At 40.7% G+C, this 17,121-nt stretch overlaps 2 protein-coding genes across 3 annotated transcripts; one reads left to right on the forward strand and one right to left on the reverse strand.

The window, feature by feature from the left end:
• si:ch211-22i13.2 (uncharacterized protein LOC553945 homolog) lies at window positions 1-5,524 on the forward strand. 2 transcript variants are annotated; one of them, XM_037751218.1, is made up of 7 exons: window positions 1-225; window positions 2,148-2,220; window positions 2,525-2,680; window positions 2,841-2,902; window positions 3,005-3,094; window positions 3,513-3,602; window positions 3,691-5,524. In XM_037751218.1, exons 1-7 carry the CDS (start codon window positions 223-225, stop codon window positions 3,739-3,741), a joined length of 525 nt encoding a protein of 174 aa, XP_037607146.1. In that variant the 5' UTR covers window positions 1-222; the 3' UTR covers window positions 3,742-5,524. The 2 variants fall into 2 exon arrangements, with proteins under 2 accessions (XP_037607146.1, XP_037607145.1); XM_037751217.1 differs by having other exon boundaries at window positions 5-225; window positions 3,002-3,094.
• Window positions 5,463-12,567, reverse strand: rd3 (retinal degeneration 3, GUCY2D regulator). The gene is made up of 3 exons (XM_037751216.1): window positions 12,258-12,567; window positions 8,401-8,714; window positions 5,463-6,616 (listed from the first exon to the last, which is right to left on the reverse strand). Exons 2-3 carry the CDS (start codon window positions 8,688-8,690, stop codon window positions 6,259-6,261), a joined length of 648 nt encoding a protein of 215 aa, XP_037607144.1. The 5' UTR covers window positions 8,691-8,714; window positions 12,258-12,567; the 3' UTR covers window positions 5,463-6,258.
• Window positions 12,568-17,121: the final 4,554 nt, after the last annotated feature.

The following is a 17,121-nucleotide window of genomic DNA, read 5'->3' on the forward strand; positions in this document are numbered from 1 at the left end:
TCTTCTCCTCACCGCTGGCGGAGCTGCCGTGTCCGATTTTCGCTCCCTTGTTTTGAACGCACCAGCCGCGGTGCATCATGGGATACAAGATGTCTCCTAAGAGTGCAGGCTAATGCTACTTCAGGAGCGATAACTGTTATTAAATCTCTAGTTCCTCTTCTTTCTGATCTGTTAAAGTCTCAGTGTTTATATCTGGTACATTAACTGTGTTCTGACGTCACCATGGTGAGTACAACACGTGTTCTTTCACCTGCAACTAGCTCATTTAGCTGATAGCTTTTAGCTTTAGCTTTGTGAACGTTGAGAGAAAGACAATTAAGACAAGAGACAACATCTACTGAGTCTGTGACCACGTGTCTGTTAATAAGGTCACTAGTGCATGTATTAGATTACCTGTTTAAAGCAGTAAAGGTGAGCTAGAGCTGTGCAGAGTTTAACTTCATCAGCTAGTCTTCTTTCCGGATGCAGATCAGATCCTATGAGAGACTGTCTCCTGTCTCATCATCACACTACAGCTGTCACATCATCACACTACAGCTGTCTCATCATCACACTACAGCTGTCTCATCATCACACTACAGCTGTCTCATCATCACACTACAGCTGTCTCATCATCACACTACAGCTGTCTCATCATCACACTACAGCTGTCTCATCATCACACTACAGCTGGCACATCATCACACTACAGCTGTCTCATCATCACACTACAGCTGTCTCATCATCACACTACAGCTGGCACATCATCACACTACAGCTGTCTCATCATCACACTACAGCTGTCTCATCATCACACTACAGCTGTCTCATCATCACACTACAGCTGTCACATCATCACACTACAGCTGTCTCATCATCACACTACAGCTGTCTCATCATCACACTACAGCTGTCTCATCATCACACTACAGCTGTCACATCATCACACTACAGCTGTCTCATCATCACACTACAGCTGTCTCATCATCACACTACAGCTGTCTCATCATCACACTACAGCTGTCACATCATCACACTACAGCTGTCTCATCATCACACTACAGCTGTCTCATCATCACACTACAGCTGTCACATCATCACACTACAGCTGTCTCATCATCACACTACAGCTGTCTCATCATCACACTACAGCTGTCTCATCATCACACTACAGCTGTCACATCATCACACTACAGCTGTCTCATCATCACACTACAGCTGTCTCATCATCACACTACAGCTGTCTCATCATCACACTACAGCTGTCACATCATCACACTACAGCTGTCACATCATCACACTACAGCTGTCTCATCATCACACTACAGCTGTCACATCATCACACTACAGCTGTCACATCATCACACTACAGCTGTCTCATCATCACACTACAGCTGTCTCATCATCACACTACAGCTGTCACATCATCACACTACAGCTGTCACATCATCACACTACAGCTGTCTCATCATCACACTACAGCTGTCACATCATCACACTACAGCTGTCTCATCATCACACTACAGCTGTCACATCATCACACTACAGCTGTCACATCATCACACTACAGCTGTCTCATCATCACACTACAGCTGTCTCATCATCACACTACAGCTGTCACATCATCACACTACAGCTGTCTCATCATCACACTACAGCTGTCACATCATCACACTACAGCTGTCTCATCATCACACTACGGCTGTCTCATCATCACACTACGGCTGTCACATCATCACACTACGGCTGTCACATCATCACACTACGGCTGTCTCATCATCACACTACGGCTGTCACATCATCACACTACGGCTGTCTCATCATCACACTACGGCTGTCACATCATCACACTACGGCTGTCACATCATCACACTACAGCTGTCACATCATCACACTACAGCTGTCACATCATCACACTACAGCTGTCTCATCATCACACTACAGCTGTCACATCATCACACTACAGCTGTCTCATCATCACACTACAGCTGTCTCATCATCACACTACAGCTGTCTCATCATCACACTACAGCTGTCACATCATCACACTACAGCTGTCACATCATCACACTACAGCTGTCACATCATCACACTACGGCTGTCACATCATCACACTACGGCTGTCACACTTCATACATTAATGCATGAATATGTGTGTCTGTTTCTAGTCAACTAAAGCAGAGTCCAGAGTGTCCAGCTCCACCTCCAGAACAGATGAGAGGAGGAGATCCAGGAGCACAGGTAAGACCTCTTTATAAAGAGACACATGACTCTCACCTGTCACAACAAACACCTTAAAAGATAGGCACAGCAGGGTCACATTTTCTGGCGACAGCCGTCAGAAATGTTGACCTCATATGTTGCAGGTTCCTCTGCAGTCACAGATTTTGGTGTAACACTGGTAGTTGAGTTGTTTCTCAGGACGACAGATAAGTTGACGGTTACAGTTTTTCTTATTCGTCGCTCTTAATAAGAATTAAGTGTCATCTTCTGTGCAATGACAAAAGAAGTTTTATCTTTATATTTCTGTCTTCTGTTTATTCAGGTGGAGAAAAACCGAAGCGTAAACGCAGCCGTAGTAGATCTTCCTCATCGTCCTCTTCCAGTTCATCGTCGTCCTCTTCGTCATCTTCGTCCTCTTCTTCATCGGGTTCATCACACTCATCCAGCCAGAGTCGGAGTAGCTCTAGCAGCAGTAGCGGTAAGTGTAATTTTTAAAGTCTGTTTTCATCAGTGTTGAATTGTATTAATGTCAGATGTTTTTATGTATTTTTTGCTTTGTAAATCCACATATGTCTATTTTTAACATCATAACAGAACCAATATCCATAAATTGATTCAATGTGTTTTGTTGTTTTTAGACTCCCGCAGTAAATCCAGAAAGGAGACTAAGAAAAGGAAAAAGGAGAAACAACACAAAAAAGTAATCTTGCATATTTATAATTGACAGCAGGTTTCATTTAGAAATAACTGAAATGTTTTATAAAAGAAAACTAAGTCCAACTTACTTTGTATCCTGCAGCAGAAAGGGAAGAAAGAGAAGCGACAAAAACGTAAAAAAGAAAAGAAAGCAAAAGGAGGAGAAGAAAATGCGGGACCTGTACAAATCTCCAAGGTAACTGCCCATAAAGATCCCATTAAACTAAAAAGCCGTTACTTACCTGTGTGACCAAAACTACATATCAAAAAATGCATTTTGCACATTATTCTAGGTGCTCCCTACCTTTTCCTTTTGAGTTGCACCATTTTATAATTGACGTCCACCTCAATAAGGTTTTCCCCAAACATGCTCCAAAACACACATGGTCATTTTTCTTTATCTCAAATCAAATGAATTGATCCTAATAAGTGGTGATGTTGATCATTTTAGAACCTTTTTGGGAAGTTTTTGCCAGCCTCAACATGTGCTATTATGATATACACATACCTAGTTACAATTGTAATCACAATCTATATAATCAGACAACTTAATTAAATTGTTTTTGGGTATTCTAGCCCCCGTTAAACACACATTATATTTGTTTTTCTTTCAGTACTTGAAGGACAAGAAAAAGGGCAAGTACAGCATGATTTCAGGGAAGAAGATAAAAATGAAAGTAAAGAAATCAAAGAAAGACAAGCAGGTAATCGCACCTTTTTGCTGTCAAGTAAAGTGTATCTTTATAGTTTGTGAATGGATTTTTATTTTCCTTTTTTGTTTGTTTGTTTCAGCGGGATAAGAATCGAGCAGAACTTCTTGAGTTCTTGAACTCTACCCTGTGAAGCCCCCGTGGACGGCAGTAATGGTGCTCGGGCTCGGACGCGTCAGCAGAACTCAGGAAAACATCAACTGGGCTTTCCAGGAGAACAACAACGAAGAGTTTTCTGAGAAAGAGATGAAGAATACGACTTGCATCGACAGCACCGAGCCCGATGGACAGAAGGAGCAGTGAAGTGAGATGCGTTCAGACCACGAGCTTCATTTTCACCATGGCACTGCGCAGGTGGCCAATTCTTCAGCTTAGTCTGATAGCTTTTGTGATATGAGAAGTGTTTATGTTAAACAGTGTCATCCAAAAAAAAATTCTGTAACCAACACCATGAAGATGAAGGCCAATGACTGTTTGTGGTTTGAACGTATGGTCGCCCCTTTAGAAGAAAGAATACTCCACCGACTGAGCATTTTACTCCTTCAACATTGTCGGATTCACAATGGACCAGAGATATCCTCTTTTTCACACATTCTTCTTCCTTGTCAAAACCAGGCGCCTACATTACCCACAATGCCTCTCTACCTGCCGATAGTTTGGCTGGAAACTTGGGTGTGTTATAGAGAGGCATAGTCCCGCCCCTTCCGGTGGACCCCATGGGATCTTATTTTGGAAAAAAGATGAACGGTAGTCAACGGCCAGAGATAAATATTTTTTCTTGAAGTCTCAGTTTGTCATAGTATCATTTAGTTTCGTGTGAAACCGCTCAGTGAACTACATCTCTCGTCTCGCACAATAAACGTCACCAACGCTATCTAGCTGGCTAACTTAGCTATGTTCCACACCACAGATGAAACGTTATCTGACCTGATGTGTTTTATCCAGCGACTCCTGGTCTTTTTATCAGCCAGGAAGAGAAAGAACGATCAGACCCGTCGCTGGTGTGAGTTCATCCGAGTAGGAAACACAGACTCCCCCACTCTCTAGCTTCAGAGAGAGAGACGTCACTGACGCGACCTTTGGGTTTGTCGTCTTTCTAATTACGTATTTTCACAGTCTGATACTTCAACAGTTTCACAACAAACCGCGACTATCTTGCAAAATTAAATAGACAAACATCATATGTGTGATTCATGGTGAAATTCAGACAGGATCAAATAAATATTTGTCTCTCCGTTGACTACCGTTCTTGTTCTTTCTGAAATAAGGTCCCATGGCGGTCCACCGGAAGGGGCGGGACTTTGCCTCTCTATGCTAGTGCTAGCTAATGTAGCCTCAAGCAGAGATGAGTAGCAGGCTACAGAGGTCTGGTAAGCTCACGTCTTTCTAACACCACGCCTGCACATTTTTTACATTTCAAACTTAGCCTTCAGCCCCAACCCACGTCGACTCAAGTGACATCACTTAAGGACATTTATCAGACTTAACGCAGCTCCCTCCGGAGCCACAAAAGGCTTTACGCAACTTTGACTCACGTATCCAGTCGTCCTCCCCCAACCCAACACCTGTAAACAGACTTTGATGTGTAAAATTAAATCCCCCTTTAAAGTTTTAAATACTTTTTCTTTTTACCTGCTGGCTCTTGTCAACCACTTGAAGGACTGCCCGTACATTTATTTTCTTTGTAGATAACTAATCGTTCTCTTTCCACAGTAACCGTTGGCTGTGAGAGCCTCAGTGTGTGCTGATATGTAATATGTACATTTTGTTTAAAATATGAGAACAGACTCTGCGTCGTTTGATGGTAACTGTACGTCTTATTCATAACATTCATTCCCCCCGAATTCTGTCATGAATATTGTTTTCAACATCAGTCATTTTATTAAATTGAAATAAATCAATCCAGTTGAAAGCTTTACGCTGTACTGTTGAATGTTGACGTGTGACAAACAGAAAAAGATTTTCACTTCATTCAAAAAGGTGGCTGGTAACATTCAGTGATCATTTCTTTTCTTCTTCTTCTTCTTTACGCCCTCTTGTGAATGATGAACAGAAGGAAAGCTTTCAGCTTGCTGACCTTGAATGATGAATTATTGTGCCGAGTCTTTGTGTGCCATCTGTAGAAGTAGAGCATGACTCACCCTCCGTATGACGTTAATGTTGAGCACTGACTCTTACTGACATACAATTTATACACGCCAAAAACATCCTTTCATAAAAGATCATTCACCTCTGCAGCAATTTTGTGTTGTGTAACGAAACAACATCATTTCATTCATTCTTGCAACATTTAGGAGTCAATAAAGCCTTTAAATTACATAAATCAGGCCTACAGTAAATAGCCCTCTATGCTTAGATGTCTACAAAATATAAAACGTATCACTGCGAGAGGCGATAATCTTACGCAAAGTTTAAAATATTTAAAGTCCAAAAAATTTTTTCAAGTTTCAGAGGATGTGAGAAAAAACATCTGACATTGTCCTCTCAGGTGTAAAGTAGTAAATGGATCAATGCTGATTGGTCTCATACTGAGAAGAGGAGGATTGTGGGAGTCGTCCTGCCTCGTCTGGTGCAATACTGCAGCAGAGGAGATCCTCTGGAGGTCAGCATGTGTCCCACTGAAACGTCACCGTCCCCTGAACGCCTCACATCAGACCACCTTACTGCTGCTGGCTCCTTTGTATCTGAAGTCAGGCATGCTCCACACCCTCTGCGTCCTCTCCGTCCCTCTCTCCACGTCCTCCGACACCGTTTTGAGGTCGCTCATCGCCGCCCCGTCGCCCGCGGCGGAGGTCAGGCCCACCGTGCTGCCGAACGGGTTGATCTTGATCCGGGACCTGAAGTTAATGAGGGACGAGCTCATGGCGCGTTTGTTGTGCCACTGTGTGGCGAGGCGCTGCGCCTCCTGCTCCTCCTTCAGGTGATCCATAGCCTCCAGGAGGACGCAGCGGAACAGGCCCGACACCTCCTGCACCTCGGGCTCATTGGCCTGCATGACCTCCCTGAACCTGAGCAGAGCACAAGACACAAAACACTGAACTCTGAGCTGGTTGCACAGAATGTCAGTTTATAACTTCATGGTGGACAAATGGATCAAATCAATGCAGCAGAACCAGAGATTTTTTATTACATATGTTCTTCTTCCTTGCCAAACCTGGTGCCTACATTACCCACAATGCAACTCAGCTGCTGACAGTTCAGATTCAGGTTTTTTATGCTAGTACTGGCTTTCGTTGTGATTTATTATCACTATTTACTTTGTTTCTCTTTATTTCTATTTATTTATTTATTATTACTAAATTATTTTATTTATTTTTTCCCTATTTATTTTTTTATTATTTCTATTTTCTAAATATCTAATTTTTTTTTTATTATTATTTATTTATTTATTTATTCTTTTTCAATTCATTTTCTATACTTATGTTCTCTCTTCTCCTAATATAAGTATAAATAAACATGTTATTTTTCCTCCCTGTACATTTATGTATTCTCTGGGCCTATGGACGAAAAATATTTACTCATTCCTACTTAATGGAACAATATAATGACATTATGGGGATGCCGAATTTTCAGGAAACAAAAAGAAGTTCAACCAAAAAATGTATTAAATAACGTTCCAAACTTACGCTAAATTCTGGCGAGGAAAAACTGGCATGGCCATTTTCAAAGGGGTCCCTTGACCTCTGACCTCCAGATATGTGAATGTAAATGGGTTCTATGGGTACCCACGAGTCTCCCCTTTACAGACATGCCCACTTTATAATAATCACATGCAGTTTTGGGGCAAGTCATAGTCAAGTCAGCACACTGACACTCTGACAGCTGTTGTTGCCTGTTGGGCTGCAGTTTGCCATGTTATGATTTGAGCATATTGTTTTATGCTAAATGCAGTACCTGTGAGGGTTTCTGGACAATATTTGTCATTGTTTTGTGTTGTTAATTGATTTCCAATAATAAATATATACATACATTTGCAATAAAGCAGCATATTTTTCCACTCCCATGTTGATAAGAGGATTAAATACTTGATAAGTCTCCCTTTAAGATGAGAAGAGGAGCGGCTGGGATTTGGGAAACCCCAGATGAACCTCAGTTTCAGAGAAAGTGTTAAGTGTTAATTACTCCTCCTCCTCTGTGCAGCTAATTAAAATCACACCAACATGCTGCTGTGTTTGTGTGACTTCCACTCAGCGTTTAGCACCTCACTGCTCACTCACATTAACACCAGCAGTCAAGCTGCTTCCCAAAAACCTGTCGACCTCTTAACAAGACACCTGAGACTTCAACAGCTTTCTGAGAACAGATGCTGCAACGAGCTCAGGATGTCCCCGCTGTGGATTAGAGGACGAGCACACCAAAGATTTACAGAGTCGCCTGAGGGACGACAGAGAAGTTGGCCAACTGATTTAAAGAGCACTTTTTGGATTTGAGCCAAAAAAGAAACAATTAATTAAGATATTTCTTCCACTGAATGGTTATCTGTTGGCCATAATAGCGATAAAATTAAGAGAGATTGTTCCTGAGAGTGAACTTTCATGGTCAAGAAATTAATGTAATATTCCTTAAAGGAACAGTGAGTAAGATTTAGGATCTATCAGCACAAATTGAATATAATATTCATAACTATGTTTTCATTAGTGTATAATCACCTGAAACTAAGAATCGTTGTGTTTTCGTTAGAGTGAGCGGAGGGGTACTCAGTTGGTTGCAATCTGCATCCACACCACTAGATGTCGCCAAATCCCCCACACTGCCCCTTTAAGCTACACAGTCAGTGGTTGCGTGTCCTTACTTGAGTATGACGAGGCCGCAGCATGGCGGCGGCACCTTGGAGCAGAGCTCCTCCAGGCCGAGCCGCTCTCCGGTGCTGATGTTGTAGGAGGACCGCGGCGCGCTTGCCAGCCAGCTGTAGTCCACGCCGGTCTTGAGGCGTTGGTACTCGTTCTCCCGCTCCCTCTGCTGCCTCTCGGCCTCCTTCAGCTGCCAGCTGAACTCCAGCATCAGGGTGTCGGCGACCACGTCGGCCGGGTCCCGCCGGGGGCTCCGGTGGTACGGCTCGTTCCAGCTGAACCAGGAGGCCATGGCCTTGTCCTCCCTCACGGCCCCCTGACGAGACAGAGACAATCACACTGAAAAGACTGTGTGGTCAGATTCATTTATTTCACAGCTGTGAGTGACTGGAGAACAAAAGCAGAATGCATGCTGGGAGCTTCTTCAACGTGTTACAGGCCTACAGAAATAGATTAGCTGCTTTTATTAAACGTAATGAGCTGACAATAAGACATTTTGGAAAAGGTTGTACACTAATTGAAATCTCTGTACTCTGCAGAGCTCGAAATGTGAAACCAACACAACAAAACAGAGCTGTTGCTGTTATATTGATCATTTAATTGATTGTCTTGTTCAGTCGATTGTGTTTTTGTTGCTTTTCAAGGCGGTCTGCGATTGTGGAGAAGAAGAGAGAAGTAGTGTTTGCATAATCTGGCATCATTTATATCAACCACATCTGAGTGCTGTTTCAACATCTGGACAAATTCCCAGAAGACAACGTCCCCCTCGTCTCCCCGTCTCCCCGGTCCGCTGGCTCTTTGTTCTGCAGGTGTCATATCCGCTCCCTCAGATGCTCTATTCAGTTCAATAGGAAGTCTTTTATTTGCATTTCTTTTAGTGATGAAAGTAGAAAACCACAACAGACGAGGCCACTGATGATGACGGCGTTGTGAGTCGTGAATTCAGAGCAAAAGGTTTTAAGGAGTCTAACGTGAAGACAGAAAATGCATCGGCAACAATTCCGATATTCAAATAATTGTCAAGTAATCTAAATCTCTGGTTCCAGCTTCTTAAATACGATACGACTTTATTGTCAGTTTGCACTGAAATTCATTTTGCATCCACAGGCAGCTCAATTTGAGGAAAAAGTACAGACACAGACAAGTCAAACAGATCACAATCAACCATACCTAAAAGATTCAAAAATGACCTGTGTGTTTTATCCTTCCTGCTGCTAATCTGCCTCTTCTGCTGCTGTAGTGCAGCTGCTGACCTGCTCCCACAAACTGCTGTGTTGTTTCACGTATCAGAGAGAGGCTGCACGGTGTTACACAGATCATCTTTTTCCATTTTGACAAGTGTCCACCTCCCTGCTGACATGTCTGCTGCTGCTGCTGCTGCGTCTTTGATATCACACAATTCAGCAGCGATCAATAAAGGCGACACATTCACATTTTGGATCATCTCGAGACATTAATTGATTTATAACAGAGGGCTCCAGGGATGACGTATTGATTGTAGGCCAAACAGGAAGTGAAGATTTGCTGCTTTTCTTTGTCTCTTGTGATAGAAAATTTGAATCGGAGTTGAAACGATTAGTCTATTAATCGATTAATCAACTATTTACCATGAAAACATGACACACATTGTCTCGTTCCAGCTTCTCAAATGTGAGGATTTGCTGCTTTTCTTTGTTATATCAGATTGTACACTGAGGCTGCGCTCCAACTCACATACTGTACTGCAGCTGCCCTTACAAAGTAAATACTGTTGCATGCAGTTTGCATACAATTGGGACATACTACTTCCTCATAACATTGAACTTTGACCCTCTTGCGCAGATGATTGTGGGTCAGAATAGTCAGAAAAGCTTTCTGGCTTGGAGACTGCAGAATGCGACCAGATGTAGCAGGACATCCTGGTATTTTTTGGCAAACTGCATTTGTGATTGACAGCTGCTCAGAGACGGCAGGCTTCAGCTCGGCTCCGATTGGTTGTTTTCCTCTTGTAAATGCTGTCAGGAGCACCGGAGGACACCAAGGACACCAAGGACACCGAGGACACCGAGGCACGTGATTACCTGTCTCATGCACTACTGTCAGGATATAGTGACCGTTTTATAAAGATAACTTTTTTTTTTTTTTAAATCATATTTACTCCATTTCTACCTACTGCTGCTTTAAATATTGTTTTAATGGAGATTCTTTTACAGAAAAAATAAACATGAGTAGGGATTATTTTCATCATTGATTAATCAGACGATGTTTTTCTATTTTAATCTATAATAGAGCTGCAACAATTAAACGATTAGTTGTCAACTATTAAATTAATCACCAACTATTTTGAATTTTTCAAAGTTTCTTTCCTCCTCTGTGACAGTAAACTCAACATCTTTGAGTTGTGGACAAAACAAGACATTTGAGGACGTCATCTTGGGCTTTGGGAAACACTGAACGTCATTTTTCATCATTTTATAGACCAAACAACTGATCGGTTAATCGAGAAAATAATTGTCAGATTAACTGGCAAGGAAAAATCAAAGACTTGTTTGACCAACAGTCCAAAACCCCCAAAATATTTAATTCACTATAAAGCAAGGCCAAAAAATATAGCAAATTCTCACATTTGACAACCTGTAACTATCAGATTTTGGGGTCTTTTTGCTCGAAAAATTATTTAAAAGGGTTATAATAATGTTATTTTCTGTTGATTGAATAATCATTGCAGCTCTAATAGGGGATACTATAGGTCAGACATTTTTCTCTCAGCTTTTATTACATTCAAATTTGACTTAATTAATCAGTTTGAGTAATTGTTTAAGAAAAAGCTTCCTAAATTTAAGCTTCTTAAATGTGAATATTTTCTGAGTTCTTTACTTTTTTCTTTACATTTTATAGACCAAACAACTAAAAATAATCCACAGATTAACAATGAAAGTAATCATTAGTAATCTATAAAACATCAGTAAACAATGAAATAATGTCCATCACAGTTTCTTAGAGCCTAATGTGATGTCTTCAAGTGTCTTGTTTTGTCTGACCAACAGCCCAAACCCACAAAATATTAAATTTACTATAAAGAAAAACCAAGAAAGTTGCCAATTCTCACATTTGACAACCTGTACCTATCAGATTTTGGTGTATTTTTGCTTGATTATAATAATGTTATTTTCTGTTGATCGATTAATCGTTGCAGCTCTAATAGGAGATATAGGTCAGACATTTTTCTCTCTCAGCTTTTATAACATTCAAATTTGACTTTGATTAATCAGTTTGAGTAATTGTTTAAGAAAGTCGATTCTAGCTTCTTAAATGTGAATATTTTTCTGGTTTCTTTACATTTTAAAGACCAAACAACTAAACGATTAATCAAGAAAAAGATTTACTGACAATGAACATAATCATCAGTTGCAGCTCTAATCTATAAGCCATCAGAAAACAATGAAATAATGTCCATCACAGTTTCTTAGAGGCTATAATGTGATGTAAAACAAAACCAAAATATTAAATTTACTATAAAGAAAAACCAAGAAAGGTAGCAAATTCTCACATTTGAGAACCTGTAACTATCAGATTTTAAAATACAATAATTTAGATTATTTAATTGATTATGATAATGTTGTTTTCTGTTGATCGGTCAGCCATTTTTCTCTCTCAGCTTTTATTACATTCAAAATTTGACTTATTTTCCATCAGCTTGTTTGAACTTTCTTTCTTTCTTTTCCCTAGAATATCCTCCCATTGTTCAGTTTGTTCATACATGGACTGCTGCCTACTTTTAGACAGATTCAAACATGAATATATTGAAACATCACATCCTTTTGCTCCAATGTGTTGCTGTTTACTCCAACGCAGAATAGAAAATGAACTGTTTTCTTACCTCTTCTTCTTTTTGAAGTTTTTTCTTGGACTCCAAAAGAGACAAAATCAGTGAGAAGCAGAATAAGAAAAGTCCTCAGACATCAGACGGGTGGATGGATGCTGAAGAGAGAAGAAGAAGAAGAGAAATGGATTCTCTCGTCCTCTCACAGTCCCACAGCATTATCTCCACCTCCCTCTCTCTCTCTGTGTCTCTGTCTGTCTCTGTCGTCTCCCCCCCTCCTCCCTCCCATGAGCCTCTCTGGCCTGCCTTTACTTGTTGCAGGAGGTTGGGGGCACCATCTCCAACGGGAGCCATTGGATCACGGCCCCCTGATGAAGTGCTTATGTAGCTTTTTACGATTCGCCGTTGCCATAGTGATGCTCCTATAAGCCTATTTGTCCACAATAAGCTCCATCAGCTGAAAGGGAGCTGGAGAGCGATAAAGAGGCAGATAAAGAGGACACAGTGGGTTGAGCGGCGAGATAGAGAGAGGCAGATAAATCAGAGCTGCTTGTTGTTTTGGGAGGAGGAGGATGTAGGGTTAGTGTGTGTGCAGGGCTTGGCGTGCAGGAGCATGAGAGGTCAGCCTCTGGGTAAATTAACTTCACACAGATAATGAGTCCCGCTGGCCTCCCGAGCAGACGTGCATGAATTACAGGAGGAAGAGGGCTAATTGCAGGAGGAAATGTTTGTGTGAGTGTGTGATGCAGCTGATAGAGAGGCAGAGAGGTAAATGTGCAGTCGTTGTGTAGGTGGATATCAAGGTTTGTTGGCTTATTCGGTGTGTGTGTAGGTGTGAGCAGAAATCTCACACGGTTTCCTTCTGCATGTAACCTTGAAATTCCCGTCACACCTCCACCACCACCACCACCACCACCATCCTCCTCCTCCTCCTCCTCCTCCTCCTCCTTCTCATCCTCCTACAGCTGAATAAAATGCCGGGTGAACTATGAACTCTATTAAGTCAGTGCAGAAACACCAGCAGCCAGCAGCATTAACACAAAACCAGTGGGATTTATAAAGAGATTCAACCGTGCTCCAGTGTTCGTCAATATAAAAACAACAACAAATTAAATTAATTGTGTTTAAACCATCAAACCATCCCAAAGTAAATAATTAAATTGGTATACAATTACTCTTTTTTATCTTAATAAACATTAATGCAACAACAGTAAGCCACATTACTATTATAAATAGTTGTGGGTTACATAAACATAAACAAATATACTATGAAAATATACTAACTCACATTTTTGCTAACATACTGTAATAATAATTATAATAAACTTTAATAAGCACTTTTCAAAACATGTGTTACAAAGTGCTTCACAACAAGATACTGTGATAAAATAATAAGCAAAGCAGTAAAATATTTGCTGGTATATAAACTGAAAATACTGTAAATACTTTAAATAATGTTGCACACGGTCAAGACATAACATTATGGGCAACTTTCAGCATTAAGCTGCTTTAATATAGCATCAAACAACTATTTGCTATGTAAAGATATAGAGGAGTAATGTCTACCTGAGTAGAGTATGAAGTCTCTCCGTCTGTGTGGGTAGTAATCCGAGCTTCTCCGTGCTTTGTTGACATCGCCGGGCCGGCTGTACGTGCTTTTAGTGTACGTAAAGTAGAAGGACACACCAACCCCACGTCACAGAACTAGCGGCGATGAAGGACGGCTGTTCACATTCGCGTTGCCTCACGTCGCCTTTGTCTTCACCAAAAAGTTGCACTGGAACACACCGCAAAGACGACAGCCGACGGCCAGTTAGCACGGACGTTCCGCGCCTGTGTGAGAGGAAATAACTCTCCACAGCAGCAGGCAGCGGTAGTCTGCATTTGTCATTCGAAAAGGGAAACAGGAAAGACCGAGGACGGCGTTGTGAAAATATCCGTGTGTTGGAACGATCAGATGAGATGAAAGACGAGAAGAGCCTTCTGTGTTTTTCTTCTTGACTTTACTCTTTGGCTTGCTTTCCAAAGATTTGTTAACCATTAAGATATTAGACTTTATTAACCTTTCATAACATATATGTAATTAAAAAGATATTTATCAGTCTAGCACTATGTATACATTTTATAATATTATTGTCTTAGCTCACATCAGTAAGGAATCTAGGGTGAGTTTACCCTTTAACACATCCCTGTCTTTCCTCTGTAGTTCAGTCAGTGCTTACATACATGAAGTACATGAGAGGTGAGATAACTCACTAAGACGCTGCTCCTGTTCAGGGACATACTGTATATAGCGTCATGTTTTTAATCTGAATAAATGAATAACCACACAGTGAGAGTGAGAGTGAGGCCTCCGACATGTAAAAGGCAGTGTGTGTGTGTGTGTGTGTGTGTTGAGCTCATCCTGAAGGTGACAGATGGGGAGGTAAACTCTCCCTGTAATCCCAACAGACAACAGCGTTAATCCTCTAAAGTGATTCCCTCCATCAACTCCATGTTAACCTCGCCGCCGCTGCCATGTTTGTCGGGGAGGTTTTGGGAGGTTGTGAATGGTGAAAGAGACACCTGTGTGTTCTGACGCATTACAGCGCCGTGCATATGGGCGGCGACAGGGTCACATCAAGTGTTTGTGTTCTGTATTGACCAGCAGTGGATTAACAGACGGGTTTGAGATGTGTTCAGTTTGTTTTTTTACAGAAAAATCCAATAAAACGGACTCTTAAATGTGTTGCCCTGACGACGTGAAAATGGCTGAATTAATTTTTGGTAACAATTAATTTTACAGGTCTGCAAATTTCATGGTAATTAGGTGATAATTAGCAAATAACCTATTTGAAATTTCTTTGAAATTACTGCCAAATTACCCTTATTTATGTGAGCTAAGATAATATAAATAATTTTTGAGGTAAATATTGGGGTAATTTGGCAGTAATTCCAAAGAAATTTCAAATAGTTTACTTGCTAATTATCACGTTATTATCATGAAATTTGCAGACTTGTAAAATGAAGTGTTACCTAATTTTTTATGTTATGTATTTTTTTATTTATTCTGTATTTTTTTATTTATTTTCTTTTTCTTAAAAGCCTAACGAGGGACAAGGTCTGCAAATTAGCTATGGCTAGAAGGCCTATATACGTTGCATTGTTTGCAATTTAATTAAGTGTATCAATGCCTATGTATTGTCCCTGTCAAATAAACTAATAAATAAAAGTGCAGAGTGCAATAGTTTGATATCAGTAAATGTGCTTATTTATTTATAATATGAAGCTGGAGTCACCAGCCGGTTAGCTTGGCTTAGCATTAACAGCAGAGACTGTATATAAGAAGTGGACGTAGTCATCGTGACGTCACACATTTTGAAGCCTCGAAAATTTGTAATTTTTCAATGTGACCATATGAAATATATATTTCTCTGTACAATATATTGTAATACTACACTTCAGCGATTTTGGACTGAGAGCGACTGCAGACGCCGGTAGAACGACCGCCTACAAAGTGGCGTCCAAAAATAAAACAAAATGATTTATTTTTTAATATCATATATTCAATGTCTCTACTGAAATGGTCTGTGTTGAACAAGAAAAGTATAATGAATATGAAAACAATTGTCCATTGCCATCTTGGTTTTAGAACGTCGCCATCATCACCATTTTTTGCAACCAGAAGTGACACAAGAGGGCGGAGCTAAGTACAACCGAACGCTGAATAAGACGTTTTTAGGCGACCAAAAGATTATAATGAACGTTCATGAAGTGAAAACACACTGTGAAAGGGTTAAAGTTGTAAGACGAAAACACGGACAACTCCGTGGTAGCAACCTGTCAATCACAAGGTAGCCCCGCCCTAAAGCATCCCCTGCTTTATGGTCTATCTGACTCTAAATGGGACCATCATTTACTAAATGAACATCATGCTGTATTGAAGAAGACTTGAAACTAGTGATTGAGACCATAAACTCATGTTTATAATGTTTACTGAGGTAATAAATCAAGTGAGAAGTAGGCTCATTTTCTCATAGACTTCTATACAATCAGACTTCTTTTTGCAACCAGAGGAGTCACCCCCTGCTGGCTGTTAGAAAGAATGCAAGTTTAAGGCGCTGATTAAGAGTGGAAACGGTTCTCTCAATGGAGGCAAATTGTCGTTTTGCACTTTGGTTTTTGTACGGATTAAACAAGCGACAAAACTTGTTAAATTGTGAGTTTTAGAGGTGCCGGTTGGTCCATTTTGCCTCCTTTGGACAGAGCCAGGCTAGCCGTTTCCCTCCTTTTGCAGTCTTTATGCTAAGCTAAGCTGCTGGCTGTAACTTCATACTTATCGTACGTTAAAGAGTGGTACCAATCTTCTCATCTAACTCTTGGTGAGAAAGCAAATAATCCCAAAATGCCAAAGTGTTCCTTTAAAAGTTCAATTATGAAGTATGAAGTGAGTTAAATTTGTTGTTAAACTGATATTAATGACACTAAGATCGAGAGCGATGCTCTCTTTGAAATATTTGGAATCGCACCTTATTATTTTACTGCGTTTCCGAACCTTTCTTGCCAGATGTTTGATTGTGATTAAATGGATATCTCCCTCCTTCCTATAATGTGTCAAACACTTTTAAAATGCTCATCAGGGAGACTTAAAGTAAAGTGGTTAAAGTCACATTTCCTCTGTTAGTGAATCTATTGTTTCTGTTATCAAAGGTGATTTCACTGCACCCTTTAGACTGTAACTAAGACACACACAGAGAGACGCTGATCCTGATGTATAAACCTCATAATCTCCACCAGGTGACCAGGACATGTTGTTGCATAAAGACACTGAGTCAGTGTGACTCAGCTGGAAGCACAGACTGGTCACAAGACATCCTATTTCTGCATACTGGGGTCCATAAACAGTCTCTGAATTACATAACTTGGGTATCACTGTAAAGCT

The sequence above is a fragment of the Sebastes umbrosus genome, chromosome 18 (genome assembly GCF_015220745.1).
Source record: "Sebastes umbrosus isolate fSebUmb1 chromosome 18, fSebUmb1.pri, whole genome shotgun sequence".
NCBI classification, from domain to species: domain Eukaryota; kingdom Metazoa; phylum Chordata; class Actinopteri; order Perciformes; family Sebastidae; genus Sebastes; species Sebastes umbrosus.